General features: G+C 45.9%; 1 protein-coding gene across 3 annotated transcripts in view; it reads right to left on the reverse strand.

The window, feature by feature from the left end:
- Positions 1-467: 467 nt before the first annotated feature.
- LOC111157093 (OFD1, centriole and centriolar satellite protein) overlaps positions 468-24,629 on the reverse strand; it is a 48,482-nt gene continuing 24,320 nt past the window's right edge. The window contains exons 6-22 of one of the 3 annotated variants that reach the window (XM_022518325.1): positions 23,417-23,553; positions 22,925-23,098; positions 20,764-20,870; positions 19,120-19,239; positions 17,212-17,285; positions 16,336-16,427; positions 15,736-15,925; positions 14,665-14,795; positions 14,043-14,154; positions 11,769-12,374; positions 11,148-11,271; positions 8,235-8,335; positions 7,133-7,243; positions 4,212-4,369; positions 1,534-1,680; positions 905-972; positions 468-610 (exon numbers count right to left, since the gene is read on the reverse strand). In XM_022518325.1, coding sequence (XP_022374033.1) covers positions 568-610; positions 905-972; positions 1,534-1,680; positions 4,212-4,369; positions 7,133-7,243; positions 8,235-8,335; positions 11,148-11,271; positions 11,769-12,374; positions 14,043-14,154; positions 14,665-14,795; positions 15,736-15,925; positions 16,336-16,427; positions 17,212-17,285; positions 19,120-19,239; positions 20,764-20,870; positions 22,925-23,098; positions 23,417-23,553 — 2,495 coding nt within the window. In that variant the 3' untranslated portion in view covers positions 468-567. The remainder of the gene's footprint in view (positions 611-904; positions 973-1,533; positions 1,681-4,211; positions 4,370-7,132; positions 7,244-8,234; positions 8,336-11,147; positions 11,272-11,768; positions 12,375-14,042; positions 14,155-14,664; positions 14,796-15,735; positions 15,926-16,335; positions 16,428-17,211; positions 17,286-19,119; positions 19,240-20,763; positions 20,871-22,924; positions 23,099-23,416; positions 23,554-24,629) is intronic. The other 2 variants (XM_022518326.1, XM_022518327.1) reach the window with 2 other exon arrangements.

Below are 24,629 nucleotides of genomic sequence, written 5' to 3' on the forward strand. Positions count from 1 at the left end.
TAAAGGTTTAAAATTGTACCTGATACACAAAAAGTGCTCAGTAAATGTTACTTTTTTATCATCATCTAAGAAGGGGTTGTGTTCATTCTCAAGAAAAAGATGTGAGAAGTAAAGACCAGAGGTGATACTGTATTATTTCTAACACCTGGGATGGAAAGATCCGTGTCCTTATTTTCAGGGACAGATGAGACGGAGAGTGTTGGGGAAGATGAAACTCCTAGTTGACAGTGGGTAGCCCAACTCTGGAGAGGAAAGGAACACAGCTGAAACTTCCAAAATATAGGCCTGGAACTTGACCAAGAGGTTTTCAAATAAATATAAGCTATGACAAAAATGGGGAGGAAAAAAAACCCCATTCTAGGGTCATGCAAAGCCTGAAAGGAAAAATTCTTAAGAGGTGTTACTTGACTAGATGATTTCTGGTTAATATACCATGAAACCAAACAAAATTATGAAAAACAGAATCATACAGGGTTACACATAAAATTTTTATTGAGAATTTTGTCTTGTTACAAAGAATTCATAGGCCTTTAGTTATATGGGTAAGATGCTGGACAGCAAACATGGTTACCAAAAGTCATCTGTTTCTTCGTGAGAAAATCCCGTGAAACTAAATTAGGGAAAGATAAAAACAATTTTAATTTATTAAATTCTTGTCGAGTTTATTCAGGGATCCTTATAATGTTCGCATTTTTTCTCTGTAGGGTTTCCATCCTCGTTTAAAATTTTCTCAGAAGCCATTTTACAAATTAAAAAATTAAACAGATTTATCTTTTTGAAGTCCTTAATTTTGATTGTTTCACTAATTTCTCACAGGGAGACTCAAATATCTGAACGTTCCCCTTGGCCGACACACCGGCAACGTAATGGTTTGTGTAGGAACACCCCACTGAGGAAACCATACCTTTCTTCTTTGTCGCTAGATGGCAGCGTGTCCACTTCTGAGGCTTCTCTGCCAACTTTCTTTGAACTCTGACACAAAGGGAAAAAAAATTCTGAAATTACTATGTATCAATCTTATTCAACACTCTGATTTCTCTCAGGACTAATCTGAGATATAGATGCAATTCAAAAGTCTAAGAAAGAGGTGACTTTTAAACATGAAATTCAGCAAGCACATAAAAAAAAAAAAAAACAAAAAAAACCCAAAAAAACCCCTATCTGGTGCCCATTCTCCACACCCACGGTGAGATGGAAGTAAAACACCAGGGCTTCCGACAGTACTCAGACATTCATTGTTCACGAACAGACCTTCATTATGTTCTTTCTTGTTCTTAAAATGATAGACATCCTAAACTTTTATAAAGTATGACAAATCAAAACCTCTTCAATCTTCACCCAAGCAAAGCGAGGAAATTTTGTCAAGAGTCTCATGTATCAAAAAGACTCAGGGCTCTATCTGAACTGTGGATTTTCTATGCTTCCACCTTTTTGGCTCCAATAGAGAAGGCAGATCTGGGTCCTACAGTTTTGAAACAAACCAAAGCATCTTGGCAGCCCCCTCCACAGAAGGCCAGTCCGCAGCATCAGCACCTTTTCTGCCGTCTCCTGGTCTTGATCCTGCTGAATAATCTTCATGTATTTCTCCAAAGGATTTTCACCACAAACGGATTGACCTTTCATTTCCTCAACACTGATTTCTTTTTCCATTTCAATCTCCAAGGACTCTTCAATCATCCTCTGTGGAATTACAGGTGCCAACACAGGAAATACACAAACACATTAAAACAACCTATAAGTGTTTAAAAGGGCACAGTAATATAATCTTGGTCCTGTAAGTACAACCTGCATGCCAAAGAACTGGTTTTTTAGTTGAAGTCATTGCTATCAAAGGGGGACAAACAGGTCATCTCACTGAAGGAAGGCATTAAGTCACCTCAAGTGTCCTGTGCTTTATGCCAGATGCACCAGGAGTCCAAGGAACATCCATAGGGAAGATAAATTCTGGTAAGACTCAGCAGGTATGTCAAGTGGCCAGAGTAACCCATGTGCCTGGGACCAGAAGCAGGACCGAGAAGGCCAGAAGAGAACCAGAGGAAGGAGGAGAGCAGGGGTGCCCCTGAAAGCCACTGCTGACCAGCAGTCACCTCCGCAGGGTTACCCTAGTTCCAGCTAGCTGACGTTGAATGTCTTCTTTAAAACCCATTTAAAAAGGAAAGACCTAGAGCAAAGCCAAGCCCACCTTCTTTACGGCTTATTTCCAGGACCAGATAAGAATGCAGGAGAATGAGCTTGCAAAACCTCCCCGTTGCTGCTGAACTCCAAAGGTCTATGTTACCCACAGGCTTTCTCAGTGCTCTTAAGCAAAGAAGACCGGGATGCCTACCACCGGCTTTTATTTTATTTTATTTTATTTAAAAGATTTTATTTATTTATTTGACAGAGATCACAAGTAGGCAGAGAGGCAGGCAGAGAGAGAGGGGGGAAGCAGGCTCCCTGTTGAGCAGAGAGCCCGATGCGGGGCTCGATCCCAGGACCCTGAGTTCATGACCTGAGCCGAAGGCAGAGGCTTTAACCCACTGAGCCACCCAGGCGCCCCTACCACCGGCTTTTAATACTAAACTTAGTAATAACTAAAATTTGTATGGAACCTCAAAAGACCCAAATGGCCAAAGCCATCTTGAAAAAGAACAAAGCTGGAGGTATCTCAATGCCAGATTTCAAGATATACGACCAAAGCTATAGTAATCCAAACAGTATGGTACTGGCACAAAAACAGACACACAGATCCCTGGAACAGAATAGAGAGCCCAGAAGTACACCCATGCTTGTATGGTCGACTGACTACAACAAAGGAGGCAAGAATATACAACAGGGAAAAGACAGTGTCTTCAGTAAGTGATGCTGGGAAAACTGGGCCACTTTCTTAAACAAAAATAAGCTCAAAATGGATGAAAGACCTAAATGTACAACCTGACACCACAGAAATCCTACAAGAGCACCAGCAGTAACTTCTCTGACACTGGCCTGAGCAACATCTTTCTAGATACGTCTTCTGAGGCAAGGGCAACAAAAGCAAAGGAAACCCCCCCACCAAACAACAGCAACAAAAACCAAACACAAACAAAAACCTACTGGGACCACACCAAGATAAAAAGCTTCAGCACAGTGAAGGAAACCATCAACAGAACGAAAACAAACAAACTGAATGGGAGAAGATATCTGCAAACGACATATGCAATGAGGGGTTAATACCCAAAATATATAAAGAACTTACACAACACCAAAAAACCCAAACGATCCAATTAAAAGCGGGCAGAAGGCCTGAATAGACGTTTCTCCAAAGACGACATCCAGACGGCCAACTGACACATGAAGAGATGCCCAGCGTCACTCATCATCAGGGACAAGCAAATCCAAACCACAGTGAGCGCTCACCTCACCCGTCAGAACGGCTAAAGCCAAAGAGACAATCGACAGCAACTGTTGGTGAGGATGTGGAGAAAAGAGGAACCCTGTGCCCGGCTGGTGGGCATGCCAACAGTGCAGCCGCTGCGGAAACAGTATGGAGGTTCCTCAAAATATTAAAGACAGAATTACCCTATGATCCAGTAATTCCACTACTGGATATTTACCCAAAGAAAATGAAAACAGTCATCTGAAATGATACACGCACCCCGATGTCTACTGCAGCATTAGTCACAATGGCCAAGAGAGGGAAGTAGCCCGAGTGTCCGCGCATGGGGGAGGGGGTGGAGAGGGGCTGTGCACACGATGAACCAGTGCTCAGCCACAGAAAGGAAAAGGATGGGGTCCTGCCATCTGTGACAACACGATGGACCCAGAGACTATTACACTGCGTGAAATAAGTCAGACACAGACAAATACCATGTGATTTCACTTATGTGTGGAATCTAGAGAACAAAACAAATGAACAAAGAAACAACAAACCCAAAACACCCAAACTCAAATACAGACAACAAACTGGTGTTTGCCAGGGAGGAGGGGGGTAGGGGGTGGGGAATAGATAAAGGGGATTAAGAGGTACAAACTTCCAGTCATAAGAAGTGTAAGTCCCAGCAATCTGGAGTACTGTGTAGGGAACATAGTAACACTGTAATAATGTATGGTAGAAGAAATCCCGAACCAAACCACCTGCCACTCTATGACTTCGGGACACAGCAAGGACTCATGTCCCTGGGAGCGAAGTACTTACAGGAGGCGCACCAGAGGAAAAGCAGCAGAGAGAATTTGTGTGTACTTAGCATTACCCGCTCTTGATCCAGGGTTTCTAGTTCTCTTCGTTCCCTTTCTAAAGCCTCTTGCCGCTCACTCTGCCTTCTCTCTTCTCTCTGCCTGCATGCTCTCATGTGCTCTTCCCACATGTTTTCTTCTTCCTTCTGTTCTCCCATTTGTTTCTGATCCATGCCTAATGGGACAGAAAAAAGGGTACGTAGTTTACAGCATCGGATTTTTCAACTATACACACGGCTGCTTTGCAAGGGCCCTTGCCAAGGCTCAGGAAGACTCTGCGTGGTTTCTCATGGACTCCTGGCCTGTTCCATCTTCAAGCCCCCAAACCCACTCCTAGCCCCACACCTGCATTTTACTTTGCTAAGATGAAGACCGGTCACCCTTCAGATGAGGACTCTAAATGCCTCCCACATCACCCCCACCACCCCTGCCCCATCACAGCTTCTTATGCTCTTTACTCACTTCCACCCTTCCCAAGGCATGCCATACATCTGGTTTGGAGCCTGTCCCCAGCTTGAGAACTCAGAGTTAGCCAATAGCCCCTCCTCACTTACACAGCACTTTCCCACCTCTTCCCCTCACTCCCATGCAGGCATCCCATCTCTCCTGCCCCAGAGAGGACGCCGCCACCATGTTCTACCCACCCCCCCACCAGAGCCAGCTCACTGCCACCTCCTCCAGGCTGATCCCCAACCCCTCCCACACCTCCTTCTCTAGTCCCGACCTCTCTGTTTCCTCACGCCCTGGCTTCTAACAGGCTTCCTGCCATCAACACTTGGAGATCCCACAGCCCTGGCTTCCTTCCTGGACTTCTCATTCCTGCGGAGGATTCCTTAATCACAGAGCATGCTTCTTTCACCATGCTCTTCCCGTGCTATGTCCACTCGGCCAGCAGGGCTCACAGGCCCTTCCTCCCGCTGCACTGAGGGGCGTTGACACCATTTACCGGGGCGCTGCCACCACCAAGTTAGTGCTCTCCATGACACTGGTCTCTGCCTGCAGGCAACCCACCTTCACCATTGTGAGTGTGCGTCACTTCCTGGGTCTGCTCCGCACACTCTCTGCTCTGCGGGAATCCAAACCCATAGTGGTTCAGGCTGACAATCTACCTTCTTCTTTCCAGACTTCCTCTATCACCGTAAGCTTCACATTCAATACCTGCCATCCACAGAGCAGCACGCCCACTGTCCGCTGAGTACAGCCGCACTGGCCTCGCGCCACGCCCTTGCTTTCACGACCTCCTTAACCTGAGGTGCTCCCTCCCTCCCCCACAACCTTACCTGCTATGCAAGCCACCACTTAAATGCCACCTCGTGGGTGAGGTCCTCCTTACTCCCAAAGTCACAACTGGCTCCTCCAGCACCACATTCACACGTACTTTGTGCCTGCCTTGTCACAACCCACCGGCATCTGTCTTCTCTATTTGTATTCCTTCCAGCCAAGGACCATATTTTCATAGTTTGTTCCCTCAGTTTGCAACACAGGTCCCCATGCCTCACATGCTGAATTCAACCTCAAGTCCACGGATGACTGTGCTGACCTCCTCCAGCCCTGGCCTCTAACCTCAACCTTCCCCAGCCATGCTAAGAAACGGTAAGTGCACAGGTTCACCATGGGACTTCAAACCTCACAGCCATGCCCTGTCCTAAGTCACTACCAAAAAGTTAGTTTTACTAATAAGAGAGGATCAACAATACTCGCTTAATCCTGGTCATGAAATTCTAAGAGCGGAGAAGGCGCCGACCACTTCTCTAAGCAGCGACACAGCCTCCTGCCCGCTGGGGGAACGAGGGTTACTCTCTGATGTGCCAGACTTTCACATGGAGCAGCAACCCCAGAATGAGAATGCTGTTTGCGAGGTAATTTAAACAGATGAAAAGGGCTGCTTATTCCCTGGGAGGTGCACTTTGTAGCTGCCCAGGCACAATGAAACTGCCCCGGACCTTAAGAACAAAGAAAAGAAGCATTCCCACTGGTACAAAGGCATGGAGCCTGGGGCCTTTCCAGCTCCCTGTGCACCCCAGATAAAGAAGTCAAACAACAATGTAAGAGACTTTATCAATGACTGCAACATAACCACACTATTTTACAGTCATTTTAAAAGCCATTTACTATCATCTATGTTGTGTGTCAGAAACAAAACACCTGTCTGCTCAGTTGCTTTCCCTTATACTATTACGTTTTTCTTCCCTACTCACTCAGATCTTGGCCAAATGCCTGCCCATTAGACCTGCTCTCAGGTGCCATGGTCCCTATCAGTATCTATCCCACAGGTGGTCCTCGATGGCCTGATGAATGCCCGACTCTCCTACTAGAAGCTCCAGGAAGCAGGGGCCTGGGCTGGTACACTGCTGTCTGCCCAGCCATGAGGAAAGTTCCCAGAAGAGAAAAGGCTCAATGAATCTCTAGCATCGTTTACTCTGGAATTGGCAAAAATTAACCCTTTCCAAGTCTCATGCCTCCGTCAGCGACTGCTCACATTCCCAGCCGTGTCTCAAACCAAGAAACTGGTTTTAACAGGCTCTGCAGAGATCTTAGGGAGGATGATCTCCCCGTGTTTGGAAAGGACCAGTAGCCAGTTTTATTTGAGGCATTTCCTTTCAACTCTGAAGCTTCAACACTTCGGTCCAAGGAGAAAAGGACCTGGCTGTTGGCTGAGCCCTGGAGCAAAGCCCCAAGCTCCCCACTAGGCCTTTCTTCCATGATGGGGAGGGAGTGGGTCAGCTGGAGGAGGCAAGAGGAAAGACAGGGTGAGTCCAGCAAGACAAACCTCATGGCCAGTTTCCCTGCAATGTCAGCAGCTTTTCTGCGGACTGAAATATATCAAGGTTTTGCTTGTCCTACTTTTTTTAAGGCATGGAAGAAAAGAAAACATAGTAAGATTCAGCACCACTAATTCGTTAATCTACTTTGTTCGTTAAAACAGAGGAAAACTTACTTGGGTAGTGACAGGACACAAGTCTGGCGGCCCCGGCAGCATCCGCGTGAGGCATGTCACCCGCGGGATGGAGGCCATCCGCTTCAAACTGCCTCGCCGCGCTCCCTGCATCTACACGAGGTGCAAAAAAGCGTCTCGTGAGTCCTCCACAGCAAGGGCAGGAGAAGGGAGCGTAGCGCAGTGGAGGGAGAATTCACGGTGAAGCGCTCAAGGTTTGGCCCAAGCAACAGGGCCAGCTCTTTGCCTAGAGAACTCTAGAACTCTGCATCGGCCTGACCATGTACTCTCTCCTCCAGTGTTGTTCTGCTTTCAAGAATTAGATTCCTTTATAAAATCTCACTGGTTCCCCAATAGGAAAATCTACCAAGGGAAAGAATTCACCTGGCTTGGGGATAAATCACTTGAATTCTACTTGAAATCAGTGATTTAACAAACTTAGTCACAAGGATTTTGAAAAGCTTACTAAGCCTTATCATTTAAATGTTCAAAACCTGATACTTGCACACTGGCCATGAGACCATGAAGCAAAATGGCCGAGCTGGAATACGAAGACTGCCGAGCTGGAAAGAACCGCAGCATGAGCCGCACTACAGCTCTGTCCCGCTTACCCTTCCGCGCTGGGCTCTGGGGCATGGCCATAGCCAGGATACCAATTCCAGACTCACAAGCTTATATTATTTTACCTCCATTCTTGAATTTTAAAAACGGGCTTTCTAAATCTTAGGCAGTCAATGGGATCAATAAAGTAATGGCATACTCATGTTCCATAAAAGGGAAAAAAGAATTCTTAAAAATCACTTATTTGAACTCTGAGGCAATCCCAAACTTGGTAAACTGAGTTAAGGATTCACTTACAGGCTCAGCTCCAACTCTGACATGGTGAGCTACCCTGAAATGCTTGATAAATGGAACTCAGAACATACCCCTGAAAATCTTCGTGATGTAAAGATGAGGCAATATATCTGTATTTGTGGTTTTATCACAAAATAAAAATGTCACAATCTGTAACTGCTCTGCTCTTCATGAGAATGAGTATGTTTCACCAAAACTAAGCTTTCTCCATTTTGATCTTATAAAAACCAGTACTCATATTTGAACTTACAATTGAAAGATGATTCAAATTCCTCATTGTCCTTAAGAGGTAGGTTGGCTGGATTTGAAAATTCACTTTTGTCCTGAAGCTCCATTTGTCTTTGACAAAGACTAGAATGGAAGAATAAAAATCAAGAGCATCAAGTTGTAGGAATGTAAAATCCAAGAGCACAGGGCGATGAAAACCCTCAAAATGCTTTCGGAAAGCAGTTGTTCCTGGGCTCTCGGAGAATAAGAGTTAGGCTGCCGGGGACACCTTCGCGCAGCAGGTGTCCCTCTAAGCCACTGGCTTGGTGACCCCTCAAGCCACCACACGCAGCGAGACAGGCACTACCACCATTACCACAGTGCTCCTATGATGAGTTAACTTTCTCAAGAACCAGAAAGCATTTTTGAGAAACCCGGATTCTGCACACCCTCAGCACATGTCAGCTGAAGAGGTTATACTACAAGCCCGTGTGCATCAAAGGGCCCTAACTCAGCTTTCTTCCTGGCTTTGTTACAACAAAGAATGATATAAAACACATTACCGTCGTTAGGATAGTAACAGGCACATGTGGCAGTTTTCAGCTCTGCACAGTGTAACGGAGTCAATACGCAGAAGCCCAGACCGGAGCCCGGAACTAAGGAGCCAGCATCTCCAGCCATGGGGACCAGGCACAAACAGGGGTCCTCCGTATGACTCAAATCCCAGACTGGGCAACCCACTGCTGAGCTCCTCAACACACCCAATGCCTCCTACTTCACCAATCACACCGCAGGACCCAATGCCTCCTACTTCACCAATCACACCGCAGGACCCCATTTATTTCAATGATCTACAAACTGGAACCTTATACGATCAGGAACGAGACAAGATGTCCACTCTTGCCACTTTTATTCAACACAGTACTGAAAGTCCTAGCCACAGCCATCGGACAAGAAATACGAGGCATCCATATTGGAAAGAAAGAACCAAACTGTCACCATCTGCAGACGACATGATTCTAAACATAAAAAATCCTAAAGACTCCACTGAAAAACTATTAAAATGCATGGGTTCAGGGAAGTCGTGGCTAGAAAATTCATACCCAGAAATGGGCTGCATTTCCGCACAATAATAACAAAGTAGCAGAAAGAGAAATTAAGAAATCAATTTTATTTACAATTGCACCAAAAAATAACACCTAGAAATAAACTTAAAACTTAAAAATAAACTTAAAACTTAAACTTAAAAAATAACACCTAGAAATAAACTTAACTAAGGAGGGGAGCCTGGGTGGCTCACTGGGTTAAAGCCTCTGCCTTCGGCTCAGGTCATGATCTCAGGGTCCTGGAATCGAGCCCCGCATCAGGCTCCCTGCTCATAGGGGAACCTGCTTCTCCCTCTCTCTCTGACTGCCACTCTGCCTACTTGTGATCTCTGTCAAATAAATAAATAAAATCTTTAAAAAAAATTAAAAACAGAAATACCATATGATCCAGTAATTTCACTACTGGGTATTTATGCAAAGAAAAGGAACACACTAATCTCAAAAGATACATGCACCCTTATGCTTACAGCAGCATTATTTAAAACAGCCAAGATATGGAAGCAACCCCAGTGTCCACAACTGATGAATGGTAAAGAAAATGTGGTGCATACACAGCTATACATAATGGGGTATTACTCAGCCATAAAAAAGGACGAGATTTTTGCCACTTGCAGCAACACGCATAGATCTGAGAGTATTATGCTAAGCGACACAAATCAGACTGAGAGACAAATACCACGTAATTTCACTTACATGTAGAGTCTGAAAAACAAACGAACAAACAGAGGCCGCTGGCTGGCTCAGTCGGTTAAGCACCCAACTCTTGATTTCGGCGCAGGCCATGATCCCACAGTTGTGAGACGGAGCCCTACATCGGGCTCCACGCTCAGCGCAGAGTTTGCCTGAGAGTCTCTCTCCTTCTGCCCCCCCCACCACTCACGTGCACTCTCCCTACAATGAATAAATAAAATCTTTTAAAAAATGAATAAACAAAGAAAAAGCAGAACCAGACCTATAAATACAAAACAAACAAAGTGATGGTTGCCAGAGGGAAGGGGGCAGGGGGATGAGCAAAATGGGTGAAGGGAGGGGGAGGTACAGGTTTCCACGTATGAAACGAACACGCCATGGGAACAGAAGGCACAGCACAGGGAATATGGTCAAGGTCCGTGCAACAGTGTTGTACAGTGACAGGCCGAGCTCCAACTGTGGGGAACAGAGCGTAACGGGACGAGTCCCCTCACTACGTTTTCTACCTGAAATGAATGTAACGTTGTCAACTATGCTCAAGTACAAAAAGAGACTGGAACCTTGTTTGTTTATATTTAAATGCCAAAATATTTTTATATGACTTCTTAGTGATGTGTGAAATTGTTTTAAGTTTAAACTGAATTTGTTTTCGCAGATTTGGTCCATTTGTTTTATCTCCGTTAACTGGGTCTATTTTTTTTTTTTTTTTAAAGATTTTATTTATCTGAGAGAGAGACAGGAAGAGAGCATGAGAGAGAGGAGGTCAGAGGGAGAAGCAGACTCCCCAAGGAGTTGGGAGCCTGATGCGGGACTCAATCCTGGAAGTCCGGGATCGTACCTGAGCTGAAGGCCGCTGCTCAACCAAATGAGCCACCCAGGCGCCCAACTGGGTCTATTCTGAAGTACGAAGCTATTTACTGATAGCAGAGTGTAGATCCTACATGCCAAGTTTAGTAAACATATAGAAATTACTTCTTTACTAAAAAGAATGTTCCTCCCCACCCCCGGCCCAGGTAATTTAGATCATTCTCAAAAGATCACATGTCATCTTACAACCTGACTACTGATTCTATACTGCCACTGAAAAGCCCAGCGAGTCCAGGGTGAGACCCCGAGCAGCTCAGCAGACTCAGCTGAGGTCCAGCGGAAGGTGGTATTACCTGGCCTGCTCCGGAGGGCTGGGCGGCGGGTGGAGGGCAGCGCTGTGCCTGGACTCAGCAGATGAAGGCCGGGGTGTTCTGTCGGGACAAGGACTGGGGTCAGCCGCGTGGGATCGGTCCAGACCTAAGGGGCAGAAGGCTTGACTTTAAGAATTGCAAGGAGAAGACAGCAACATGGTCTCCAAACAGTTCTATTACTCTGACAATGAGTTCTACTATCCTTGTAAATAGCTGTGTATGACATAAGTGATCTCACCAAACTAACGATTCAAGCGCCTAAATGAAACTACAGTAGGAAAAATAAAATGTACCCAACTAACCAGCGGTAAAGGGAAAGCCACTGTCGCTCTGCACATGTCTGCGTGCCCAGGAAATTGCTAGAAAAGGACACTACCCCACCACTGCCCACAGCAACCCCACACACCTTAAGGGAGATGCCCCTGTTAACAAGGAAAGGCAGGTCAAGAGAGAGGACAGCAGTGCTGGGGCTCAGGCGACCCCGGGCTCGGCTCCTGCTCCCTCCTGCCATCTCGGGCAGGCTGCACTCAGACTCGGGTAAGAGGCCCTCCAAGGACCAGAGCAAACCCAGAGCTTGCTGCAACCCTCCCGGCAGCCACTCACCTTCCAGATACATTTCACCATCGAGGCTCCTTTTTGCTTTGGGAACGGGAGTGGAGGAGAGGCGTCTGGAGGTGGTGCCCCTGCGTGGCCGCGAGGCCTTGCTGCCCGCCCATGCCTCCGAGGTGCTGCTCTTGTCCTCTTCAGGGGTGCCCACCGGAGGCTGCTCGGAGACAACTCTGTCCTCAGCACAAGTGCGTCTTTGGGATGAACTCGAATCGATGCTCTGGAGTGTTCCTAGCAAGTGCAGGGGTGGTGGGCTCTTGGCTGCTAAAGGGCTCTTAGCAGGGAGTTGACTAACTCTTCGATGGTAATTTCGGAAAGCTTTCTCCAAACGTTCGGTCTCTTGCTCTAGCTCTTTCATCCTGGCCTTGGTACTGGCTACAAACTCAAGGTCAGAATCACGGGAACTGCTCTCTGTGCTTGCATTTGGATAACTTATGATCCTTGGTATAACCACCATTGGCCTTTCCTGGTCGAGAGTATTTTTTAAGAAATCCCCGCCTACATCTGCATCACAAGGCACCGCCGTCTTGCCACTCAGTAGTCTGCTGACGGACTGCTCGATCAGAGACTGCTTGGGCCTGCGGTACACCTCGTTCTCGAGCGCTGAGGGTTCCAAGAAGACCATGTGAGAAATGACGGGAAAAGGCAGAGAAGAGAGTTAAAATAGATCGAGATCATGATTTTTCAAAAACAAAAAGCAGTATTAAGGACAAGCTTCCACATTAGTTTCTGAAGCTGCAGTCACGATGGTAATTATTAACACTTATCAAAAGATTGTATGTACCTTTCATTACGCATGATATTACTTCACAATCCAATACACACAATTGTGAAATCTAAGAAGTTCTGGAAACTGAAAATATATTCCTAATTTATTTGGTGGCAAAGCCCAACTGATCTGGTTGAAAAGCTTGACCTGAACCAACATAAACACATTTACGATCTTCACTTATTCCACCTAGCATGAATATTCATCCATTCGATTGCGAAGTAATTACTGTGTTTCACTGCAGGCCGCTGCGCAGAACCCCCAGGGCCGTGGCAAAATCCACAGGCCACAGCCCACGGCCTGAGTTTCCGATAAGGGAAGGAGGACATGCAGTCACGACAACGCTGTGGGCTAAGAACGCTCACTGCTCCCATTTTATGGACGGAGGGCAGAGACTACTGAGGCTGGCTCACCCAGTGAGCAAGGTGGAGAGCCGCTGGCACTGCCCAGGGCAAAGCCGGCACTCCGGACCACTACCTCTCCCGCAACGCCTCCTTGAGGACGCCGCCGGGACAGAGGCTCGCAATGTGCAACACGGGGGTTCAAAAGGTTCCACCTTCTTGAAGTGTTTTTCCTGATACGAGGTCACCAGAATTACAGCTGTGGACAGTGCAGCAAACAGAATTATGGAGAGACAGTGAAGAGCAGGCAAGAGTAGAAATGAGTAAAGGGAAAACCTGTGTGGGGAGAAGAGAACAAGGGCCTAACCAGGACAGAGCGCGAATGGGACGGAGGGGGTTTCGGAACAAAGAAGCAAGAAAGCACGCCCACCGGTAACACGGAGGAACCTGCTCCGCGCCTGCAAGCAGCCAAAGAAGGTGCGGAAGCTCCGGCGTCCCTGTTACGACGTAGGAAGGGGCGGACGTCATGCACAGCGGTGAAAATGGGAGTAAGAAAATGACAGCAGCAACCACCCCCTCGGTGTCATGTGTGTCGCAGGCCCCGTACTGCCACCCATCTCGCTTCATCTTCATCCACACGTCCCAGCGCCACTCCTGGCCCCGTTACACAGTGAGGACACTGAGGCCCAAGGAAGTTCAAGGGAGTGTGCCCAGGGTCAGAGAACGGACTTCACAACGGGGATCCGAAACAAGGACTCCACTCACAGTGGTGCTCGTTCTTCTGACCGCCCTGCTTCTCGCACGTGAGTACACGTCTGCCCGGGGACACGTCACACCACGGAACAGTCAACTGGTCTTTGCGGCAGGGCCACACGCAAAAAAGGAAAGCCTAGGTTCGGGATGAATCTGGGGACCCCTGTGTCACTACCACACCTCTCCTGAGTCACGGGGCACCTGTGAAAGCAGGTCACTGGAGCGGAGGACCTGGTTGCTAGTCCTGAAATAGAAGTTTTACTTCTCAGCTGACACATATTTCTATAACTCTTCCCCTGCTAGGAGAATTACTAAAAATTCACTGAGTAATCATCATTATATTTTCACAAACATCAGAAGCTTTACACACACACACAAACACACACACACGTTAAAAATGTCTTTGACCTGTCTGGGTTTGCTTCAGTTGCAATTTCAAATCGGCAACCTGTATAGTTAACCTCTTTACGGAGTCGTCATAATCAAGTATCTGGGCCTTCAGCTGTGCAGAATGTTCGATCTGAAAAGATTTAGGGAAGGAAAAGAAATGAACATAAGACAAATCACAGCTTATTTCAAAAGGACCAATTCTCTCCTCTGGCTTATTCTTTCTCTTTTTTGCCAATTCGGAGCAGGTTTATACCTATGAAACCACAGAACACACTAACAAGTTTTCTAGCTCCTTCTTTACTCGTCTCACACAGCAGCTACTCCAGGACGGAGACAGACAGTATTAAGTTTTGGGGTGAGGATCAAGGGATACTTTGAACAATGGGCACCATCACGACATGGAAAACCACGTGTGTAGGGGAGTTTATTTTCCTCTTGATTGTATCACTATTATGAATATAATGTCACAATCACTCAAGAATTTTCTCAGATGAGAAAGAACACTGGTGGAATGATTCGCATATGGGGGGAATTTCTCATGTTAAAGTAGATCTGATTTATGCTGGTGTGACGCACACCGAGTTTACACAGCCACAAAGTGCACCGCCCTGACACCGGGTGAGCGCAGAGCAATACTCACTTCACTCTGCAGCTGCTTCTGCAAAGCCTGCTTGTGGCTTTCGAACTCCTTATGCTCAAATGCGATAGCGTCTTCTGCTTTCTTCAGTTCTTTCTGAAAAACCGCCAGCTCGGGAGATGGCTGAGCTATACCTATGTAGGTAAAAAAGCTTGGTCATCACCAACCTGAAGTTTTCTCATTTCCCTTCACCAAAGCAGCTAAAGAGGCTTTAAGATGGTTTCGCTCCTTCTTTGTATGCACACAATTAACATTAGTTTTACTAAATGGTCTAAGAGCAATCCTGAATCACCAATTTCAGAACAAAAGAATTTAGTGCACATAACTGCAAACTCTACCACTCTTCAGAGTTCTACTCCCAGTACAAGGACTCCTTCAAATCCTCAAATGAACGTGAATGACCACCTCCCTCCTCTACTCTGCATAGAGGCACAGAAAGAACGCTCTGTCAAAGCCTGTCAGTGATGGCCCCTAGGTCCAATCCGACCTGTGCCTCTGTTAGAGGCACTCAGGGTCCAGAAAGCAAGCAGATGGTGTTCCCAGTACGGGCCATCAGAAGACCCTTTAATAAAGAGACACTTACACAGGGTGGCCACTAACAGTGGCGCAGTTCCCTGGGCTGGACTGCAGCCACGCAGTTACCAGCCCTCAGGCCTGGAGGGTCGGGAAGGGAGGCACTCCCAGAGCTGGACAGAGCGAGCAGGCACAGGGCACTGTTGAAGGGTCAGGAATTTCACTTTGCTGAGGCCCAGGGACAGCCCAGGACTATTCCGCAAGGAGGAGATGGAGAAGGGATCACAATCACCTCAACCTCGCTGTTCCCTCCTTCCAAGTGCTTGATCGGTGTCCCCACTGGCCGGACACCAGCAGTCCGGAGGGTTCAGTGGGCAAGGGGAGCTGGGGACCCTCTTGTGTCTTAGTGCCATGACTACATAGCAGCAAGCAAAAATAACTCCGATTCGAGAATCTTAATTTTATAAAATCTTCCTAACTGAAGCTTTCCTGACAGGACAAAGCACTTTCAGAATACCAAGCTAATAGCAATTACAAAGCCAATTAGAAAAAAAGACCTACGGTTTAGGAGACGCACGTTTTCACTTCTAGTCTCTTCCAGTTGTTGTTTAAGTAATTTATTTTGTGCCTGAAGCTCCAGTTTCCCTTCTTTCAGGAGCGCATAGTCATTCATCTCTTTCACCTTTTCATTCAGCAGATGGTTCTGCTTGGTTACTGCCGAAGACAGGGCTCGGACAGACTCTAACTCAAGCTGCAATTGAAACAGAAAAAACGGTACTTGAACGGTGACTTTACAGGGTTGCCTCCGTGTAAGCTGGCGGGCCGCCCAGAGCTGGGCGTCACCACTGAATTAAGGCCCCTTGACAGAAGTCTGGTTCTCCGCGACGAGACCTCAGCTCCCGCAGTGCAAGTCATCTTTTGCCCTAGTGCTGGGCCAGGGGCCAGTTCATCCAGCTGCTACCGTGTACAACCCTGTCCTGCAAAGCTAGCGCTTCTGATCATTACCCCATTTTCCGGATGCAACTAAGGGCTCAACAAAGTCACGGAATAAACAGTCCGAACACATCAAGAGGATAAATGAAGATAAATTACGTATGACTAAAATTGAAGTTTCATACATTGTCTTAATGTCTGTTTCAAAACAACAGGCTTAACAATTACCTCAAGCTCTTTGACACGATTCACTGAACGATTAAGTTCTTCCTTTTTTGAATTAATAGCTGTGAGCTCCTCTTGCAAATGTATAGCTTTTTCTGAAAGAAAGAGCCAACCAATTAACATCATGTTTTCCTAGTGAATATAAAATCATTTAATAATTTATGGCCCATAGATCAGCTCTAATGACTACTATTTCATTATCTAAATAAGCAGACGTCAGGGCCAAAAAAAAAAAAAAAAAAAAAAAATCAGCAGGCAAGCACGAAATAAGCCCTGTTACACAACAGGGGATGGGATGTTAGCTGCAGCTGTCAAATATGCAGCAAACGCCCTCCCACTACACATATATTAAAATGCAAAATACCTCAAAGACTGAAAAATTATCCAGCTTTCCTAGTTTCGGGCTAATGTCTACAAGAGTTTAAGAGGTTATCGATCATGTGAAAATATCACGAAACAGAAAAATACACTAGAAGTAAAAGAAATAAGAAACTAGGTCACAGGGACACGGAAGTCAAAATTTTCCGTAGGAAGAAATGAAGTCTCTTTCATGGTTAAGAGTGGTATTTAAGGGATGTCAATAAGTTGCTGCCACCTTCTTGACAATCACATTTATCAAAATACACTGAAATCAAGTTGGATAAAATCCTGCTGATAAATGACTGACCTTTGTGAATATACAAAAGGTTAAACACTAAGGTTCACAAAAATGTAGTGAGAGTATTTTTTTATTTTCTGAAATTAAGATAACAAAAAACAGGTAACTTTTGTAGTAACAAGGATGTGTTAGCTCTGTCTTTTTTAGGATACAGAAGAGGCCCAACTAGGAAAGCTAACAGCCTATATCAGTGCTGAAAAATACAGCTTGCCCCCAGTCACCTTTATTCTTCCTTTCCTCTTCAATCAGCCTGTTAGTTCTGGTGATATAGTCATCTTTTAGTTCAAGCTGATACCTGCCAATCAGAAGAACCAAAAATGAGCTCCTGGTCACTTTCCTGGACAGACTGTCAACACATGAGCTTATCTATGGCACCGGGGACCCCAAGGTGACAACAAGTAAACCTCAGGCTCTCTCAAAACAAAAGCCAGGGATCTGAACATAGAAGGTCCAGAAAACCCGGCTGCAATCCTGTTAATCAGGTCCCAAAACTCAATCACACAAAAATCAAGGGTCCCGAAGTTGTTGTGAGGTTACTGAGAGCAATTATTTCTCAGTTGGTCTCGACTGACACGAGGTAATAAATTAAGGTCAACTTACAGTGTTCGTGACACTCTAGATCCCAAATGATAACCATGTCAGTCACTTACAATCCAATTTACCTATCCTTTCTCCTCCCTCTAAGATACGCACTTTTGCCCTTCAAGGTGGAGCACAGTATTGAGAGCCAACTGCCAACAGCATTAGACCCGAATTAGCGATACCCAAGGCACAGCTCACGCAGCTTCAGCCACCTCCACCAGCCGTTACCAGCTGACTTTCTGGTTCAGAGGCCAGAGAAAGGAAGGAGAAGCAATCCTGTGATATTCTCCCAACTTCAAAACCTGTGGAAGTCATCTGAGGACACCCAAAGCCCGACAAGTGATAGCAAATAGTTCACTCTATCCATGGCTGGGCAAAGCTAGCAAACTGTGAGGAATAAGGGAAGAAAAATGTGTGTAACAACTAGATTTACTTCAGTGTTCGCTGGTATGTTAGAGGAGCAGACATAATACATAGATGAGACTCATCATTTCAAAACTGATACAATGAAAAGGTGCTACTTTTCTTTTTTAACAGAATTCTTTTAAAGAATAACCTCCAGAAACCTTTGTGGGTACTACAGAGTGGAATACCCATGACAAGTTATGGGCAAGGCAATAAGGTGAGGCCAGTGGGGGGCGCCTACGTGGTTCAGTCAGTTAAGCGTCTGCCTGCAACTTAGGTCCTGATCTCGTGTCCTGGGATGAGCCCGACATTGGGCTCCCTGCTCAGCCATGAGTCTGCTTCTCCCTCTCTCTCTAACCCTCCTCCCTGCTTGTTCCCTCCCTCTCTCATTCTCTCTATCAAAAATTCTAAAGAGGCCAATGACTAAGACACGGCCAGAGGAGCTGAGCGGAGCCATCGCTTCAGTCCACACGCACTTAGTCAGTACTAAGAGAGCACTCAGTGTGCGCCAGCTGCCGTGCCACACGGGAGGGAAAGCCACCGTACGGGCTTAACATCTTTGCACGAGACACTATTCACCGGAACACACAACGCAGGCTACAGGAAAGCCCCAGAGACTACGTCTGTCTATCTTCTCCTCTTCTATGCTGTGTTTTACTTCACAGAGCTAACCCTTTTTCTGGATTCGGACTTGGCAGAACCTTGAAGGAATACCGGGCACACGTTCAGTGACAAACGCTGTAACCAGGAAGAAGGCCACGAGAGAAATCGTGACCTATCCCCATCTTCGTGCCAGCGTGAGGCGAGAACGGAAAGTGATCGTACTTCCAACTTTGCAACTGCTCAGCTGTGAAAACCAAGCAAATCCTAATGTGCCCTAAAAACTGAAGCAAACCATAAGCCTTCATTCAGTCAGTGTCAGAGAAGCTACGAGTAAGAATGAGCAGAGGATGCCATTCTCTGTACCTTTTTAAACCCATCTTAAACATTCATGGGAAAGGCGTGACTACCAATGAAAACGTGTATTTTTTTAAACACCAAATGTTGCCATAAACCGTCCATCTTATCTATTTCATCAGTGTTGCTGTGTTTCTAGCAACTCAAGGGAACACAGGATTCCTTTAGCAGTGCCAAGCAATTACTTGAGAAGTTCATTCTTGAGCTTCTGGTCATAGCTCTCCTCAATGCCCTTTATATCCAGCTCCTTCTTCCTAAGTGCATCAGCTATGCTTTTATTTTTTTCCTCTTCCAGCCTCTGAGCCCTGAAATTAGCAAAAACAGAGAAAGCAAATAAGAAAACCACAATATCTGAAGTAACAAATTTAGGGGAAAAAAATCACCTGTTTTAGTTCCTCCATCTACTTAATGAACTGACTTAGTTCATCAACTAGCAGATGGAATGAATTATCCAGTGGCTCCTGGCTATGGGGAGGGTGAATGTACTAAGATCAAAGTGGTCTCTTACCACACTCAAAAAGACGTTCCAGCGAATCGATGGCCATCATCAATTTAGGGATGAAAGAGTGATGTTTTTAGTCACAAAGCTACAACCCAAACTCTAGTGTACTTAAATGCTTATTTCTTCTAGAATATTATTTCTAACTGTGAGACTTAATTGATGAGCCCATAAGAATTATAGATAGAAGATTCATTTTCGGCATTTAATAATCCATCAACTGAATATCGGAAAGAGTGCCAAAAGAAAGAGGAAACGATAGATGGGTGCTTCAGAACCTCCAAATCCGGAGAATGGAGTGCTTTTCATGGTGAGACACACAACCCCCCCCCCCCCCATCACCCACAAAACCAACTCTGGAGCCAGGAATTCACAGGTACTTAGACCAAAGCACAGTGAGACCTATGAACACAGCCTGTTCCAAGTAAAAGATAAATCCTTTGTGTTAGAGCACCCTCTGCTGGCTAATCTGGAAGGCAAAGGCGCATTAAATCCACTTTAACATGCTTAGACAGGAGGAGTCGGAGAGGTGGAGGTAAGGAAATGACAATATAATCATGATTATGTAACCAATAATCTGCACACATTTTGTCCCTTTACTTTTCTCTCTCATTATCCATGTGCCACTTCCGTACCGTGAAAAGGAGAGTAAGAAAGGCAGAGAGAAGAAATCAAATGAACAGAGCCTAAGAGAATGAAAAAACATTAATGAAGATGGAAACAAACTTCAATAAAATCGGACTCCTGGAGTATCTATGAATGTCAAGATCCCAAATGGGAAAGAAAGCTCATTCCACCAACTACAGACTGGTGAGCCTGGTATTAATCCCAGGTAAGACGTGAAGGGTGATACATCCACGAGCACTTAGAAAAGTAACACAACACCAGGAGAAACAGTTTCACCCTGGACAACTCAAGAGTCAGAGCTACCATATTTCCTTTTTTTTTTTTTTGGCAGCAGAGCAGGTAAAGGTGGAAGGTCTGGGTGTCTGGAGTTCAGGTGCTATGTGCGCTTGCAACTCTGAGAGCTGAACGACGGCCTGTAAGTGAGAAACATGGGATTTGTCAAAGCATCATTAGCTTCTTCAAATTATGTGTCTGGTCTTACTGTAGCCCGGTGACGGTGCCTCATTCTGCTTTCACCCTAATGTCTAATATCTCATAAAGGAAACCCTAGTCTTTGTTTCTCTTGTGCCTTTTAAAATCAGGTGTTGTCACTTTTACATCCAAAAACTCCACTTGGCAATTAGCATCGGACTATTAAGACACCTATTTAGTTCTTTAAAATCTCATTCATTCTGAATATGCGAAACAAATCCCCGTTACTCACAATTCAAAAGCTTCCATTCGCTGCTTCAGCTCCGCTTCTCTGCCTCTTAGCAAATCTATATCTTTTAGTAGAAGCTGCCTCTGAGCATAAATTTCTCTGGTTTCCATCTGCGTAAGAAAGCGTTAATTTTCAGTAAGCAAGCTAAAGGAAATAAAACAGATCTGAACTAACATCCTGTTTCCTAAGTCCCGGAGAACAAACTCCAGACATTTAGTGCCACAATTTCCCTTTTAAGAGGCTCCAAATGGAGGTGCGCTTTTCCTAATTCCTCGCCCAAACATGTGTTCCCTCCTTCAAAGACTGTGAAACTCCGTTAGTCTGTATTCCTAACATCCCTCGTCTATTTATTCTACGTAGTATCTCTCAGACACTTAAAATTTGGTAAGTGCTTCAGCAAGGAAAGGAATGACAAAATGTGTATTCAGCAATAAAGCTCCCGAAGACTAGAACGCTCCTGGTTCTGTTGCTGTCGGAAAGCTCCCGTTCCTAAGTCATTCTGACTCAGCAGTAGCAAGCTGAAGGAATGGGCCTCACTTCCATTTGTGCGTTCACTGAGCAAAAGGCTTCACAGAATACCTAGCCTGTGTCAAACAGCACTCTTGGAGCTGGCCAGAGAAAGATGCAGAGACACAGGTCCCACCTTTCCAAAATTCACAGTTTAGTCAGGGAGAGAGAAATAATCAGACGATGCCGTGAGGATGTTATAACTGAACTACAGAAAGACCCCGGCTGGAGCGGCAGCTGAATGGGTCCGTAGACCAGGGAAGGCGTCACAAGCAGGTTAACATTCAAGCCGGATTTTGAAGGCCAAGAACGTTTCATCAGAGACAAAAGGGGAAGGGCATTCCGGGTGGTGGAAGAAAGACACAATGCTGTGCGTGAGGAGGGCCCTCCTGTCCAGAGCCCTCAGAGCATCAGTTAACTAAATGAACGTTCTGGTCTGGTAGCTGACTGGGCTGAACGAGTCAGTCACCTGACTTGAGGATGCCCTTATTTATCTAAACATAATCCAATCATCTCAAAGACAGACGTGCTGCCCACATTTATTTTTGGAGGAGCCCAATCACCAGATAAAGTAAACAAAATCATACTGGGGTGCGGTCAGCATGAGCCGACTGGGTGTGACCACGAAGCCCCGATCAAGAGCTCCGGACGGCAGCAGCTGCGGCTGGACGCAGGCAACAGTGGTCCCAAGCCGGGCAGGTCGAAGACAGCCCCTCGCGAAAGGAACTGGATCTTCCTACAAGAATGGACCCATGCCTCCTGCACGCCACAACCTTTCCACCTCCTGTCCCATCACTTTCCGCGAGAGAAGATCCAACAGCCACCTGGCTGACTTCTGCAGGCCTGGACTCCACTGCTCTGGGGACCCCGCGCTTTGACCCAATGGCAGCACACAGCGTGTTGTTGCCAGTCGGCCTGAAACCCTAACCTCTTGACCCACACTTATCCGTCCTCCTGTCGGTAGCCCCAGACCTTGTCCTTGAGGTCTCAGACACTGCCACATGGCCCTCCCTTCTCCCCTGGGTTAGCAGCTTCCCTACTGGCTCCCTTCACCACCCCCACTGAACCCCAAAATCTTTAATTAAACAGGCTGCCTTTGTCAAGCCAAGTCACTTCAGCTCTATAAAGCTCCACTCCACAAGGGCCTCTTTCTACCCTCGCTGACCTTAAAGGCCTCCCAAGAACTGGAACAGGACAATCGCCCACAAGCGCCCGGTCTGGTCGGTATCAGGCGCAGGCTGCCCGTCTCAGCCAGGCCCTCAACACGGCGCCGGCCGTCCTGTCTGCTTTGGGGCGTTGCTCTGCCTCTCCCCCCAACACAGCCGTTCCGCAACTGCTGATCCTCTTCTGGAAGCTGCCCCCCAACCCTCAAACCTGCCCGAGAGGACGAAGCTTATTCAGTGCGAGTTTCTCACAATCCCCACATGGATGTTCATTCACACTCACAGTGCTTTCCTTCCAGCAATTTCGGAGCAATGAAGTCTGCAAATCGCTTATAGGCCCATCCTTCTACTTGTGTCCTTGAGCCCAATCCCTAGCACTCTCGTAGGGCTCTGTCCTGTCTGACCGACTGTCCCATTGCCCAGTCTCGGACCTTGAGCCCCTCTACTAAGAGCTGCAGGAAACAGACACCCAGTAAATAATTTTAAAATGTTACCTCTTGGTGCTTTTGAATTCTCTCAAGGGCCATCTTTTCCCGAGAAATGAGGACTTCAGATTTTGCTTGACAAGCTCGCTCCAGTTCGTTCCGGAACTCAGCTAATTCCCTCTCAGACTTTCTTTTCTCTTCCATTTTAACTTTTGCTATTTCCGTATCTTTAAAATACTTAAACTGCCAATTGATTACAAATAACTGTAAATACCAATAACTATACTAAAGAAGTAACTTCTCTCTTGATGGTTAGATGGATTAACACGAATGCTGCACTTAAATACATTCAGTTTAACTATTTAGTTTCCTCTCATTCACTGTACCTGTAGCGTTCATTCAAAAAGCACCAAAAATGACATTAATTAGACAGAATCTTATGTGCAATAGTTTCACATTCATTAGTAAAGATTCCACATTTTCTCTCTTATACCTAAGACTAACACATTAAAAGACAAGCACCAGTATCACCCTTGCTAAGAGCAACAAGATACAACTTACCTTTTGACACATTTCTTCCCGAAGTTGCTGTTCTATTTCTCTCTTATATGCACTTAACTTTAGTTCTAAAGATTCTAACTTGGGACACCGAGGGTAAGCATCAGCAAACTGATCATCAATGAGCTGAAGCTTTTTCACTATTAAAAAACAACAACAAGGGAAGTTAGGATAGAGAGATGCGGTCAGGTGAGCATGAGGCTAGAGCTCTGTTCAAAAGCGAAGAGTATACTTAGGGGGAAGTGTAGGGATCTCTGCCACTGACTCTGAAACAAAAAAATTAAGATGGATTAACGGATGGGACAAACAAGGGCTTGAGCAAGTATCACACAAATTTATTGGGAGAATCTAGGTACACGAGTGTTCAGCATCCAACTGTGTGTTGGAAATTTTTCATCCTTCCTGTGTGTTGGAAATTTTTCATCCTCAAATATCAGGGGCGAAGAAAGCAAAGCGTACAGTATAAGCCAGAAAACACTGGCTTCTCTTTCCAGTCCCTAAATGCCAAGGCAGAGAGCACTTTCAGTGGACTTTGGTTAAAGGTGTGACTCACACGTTCAGAACACTGACCTTAAAATAAACAAAGATCATGTACTTCAACTCCTCTGCTTTCTAGGAAAGGAAAGTGCCCCCTACAGTTTAAGTGAGTCCTAGAGGGCTAAGCAACTACGTGACAGCCTAACGGGGACTGAGACCAGGCCCACGGGCTGTCCCGCAGTCTCCTGCCATCTCTAGGACCCACAGCCCTCAAACCAACTGCGGATCAGCATGAGCCACGTGGCATGCAAACCTCGACCTAGGGACCACCACCACCACCACCACCCACCAAAGAAGATACACAGGGTAAAAGCCTGGCAGAGGTACCAGCAGTGTTCGTCCCTTTAGAGAATTTTAGACATACTTTCCGTTGTCCTTTCTGTATTTTCCAAATGCTCTGTAATTGTTACTGTTCAATACAGGACTCTCTAGCCGCATGAGGCCACTGAGCAGACAAAATGTGACCATCTGAACTGACATGTGCTCTAAGTGTAAAAGACACACCAGATTTTAAGGACTGAACATAGAAATTTTATCTAAACTAATCTCATTAGTTTTTTTAATATTGATTACATGTTGGAATATTTTGGTCATACTGAGTTAAATAAAATATATTAAAACAAAGTCACCTGTGGGGTTTTTTTTTTTTTTACTATGGTTATTAGGCCATTAAAAATTA

Source organism: Enhydra lutris, unplaced genomic scaffold, assembly GCF_002288905.1.
Source record: "Enhydra lutris kenyoni isolate GAN:26980312 unplaced genomic scaffold, ASM228890v2 scaffoldscaffold52, whole genome shotgun sequence".
In the NCBI taxonomy this organism is placed as follows: Eukaryota; Metazoa; Chordata; class Mammalia; order Carnivora; family Mustelidae; genus Enhydra; species Enhydra lutris.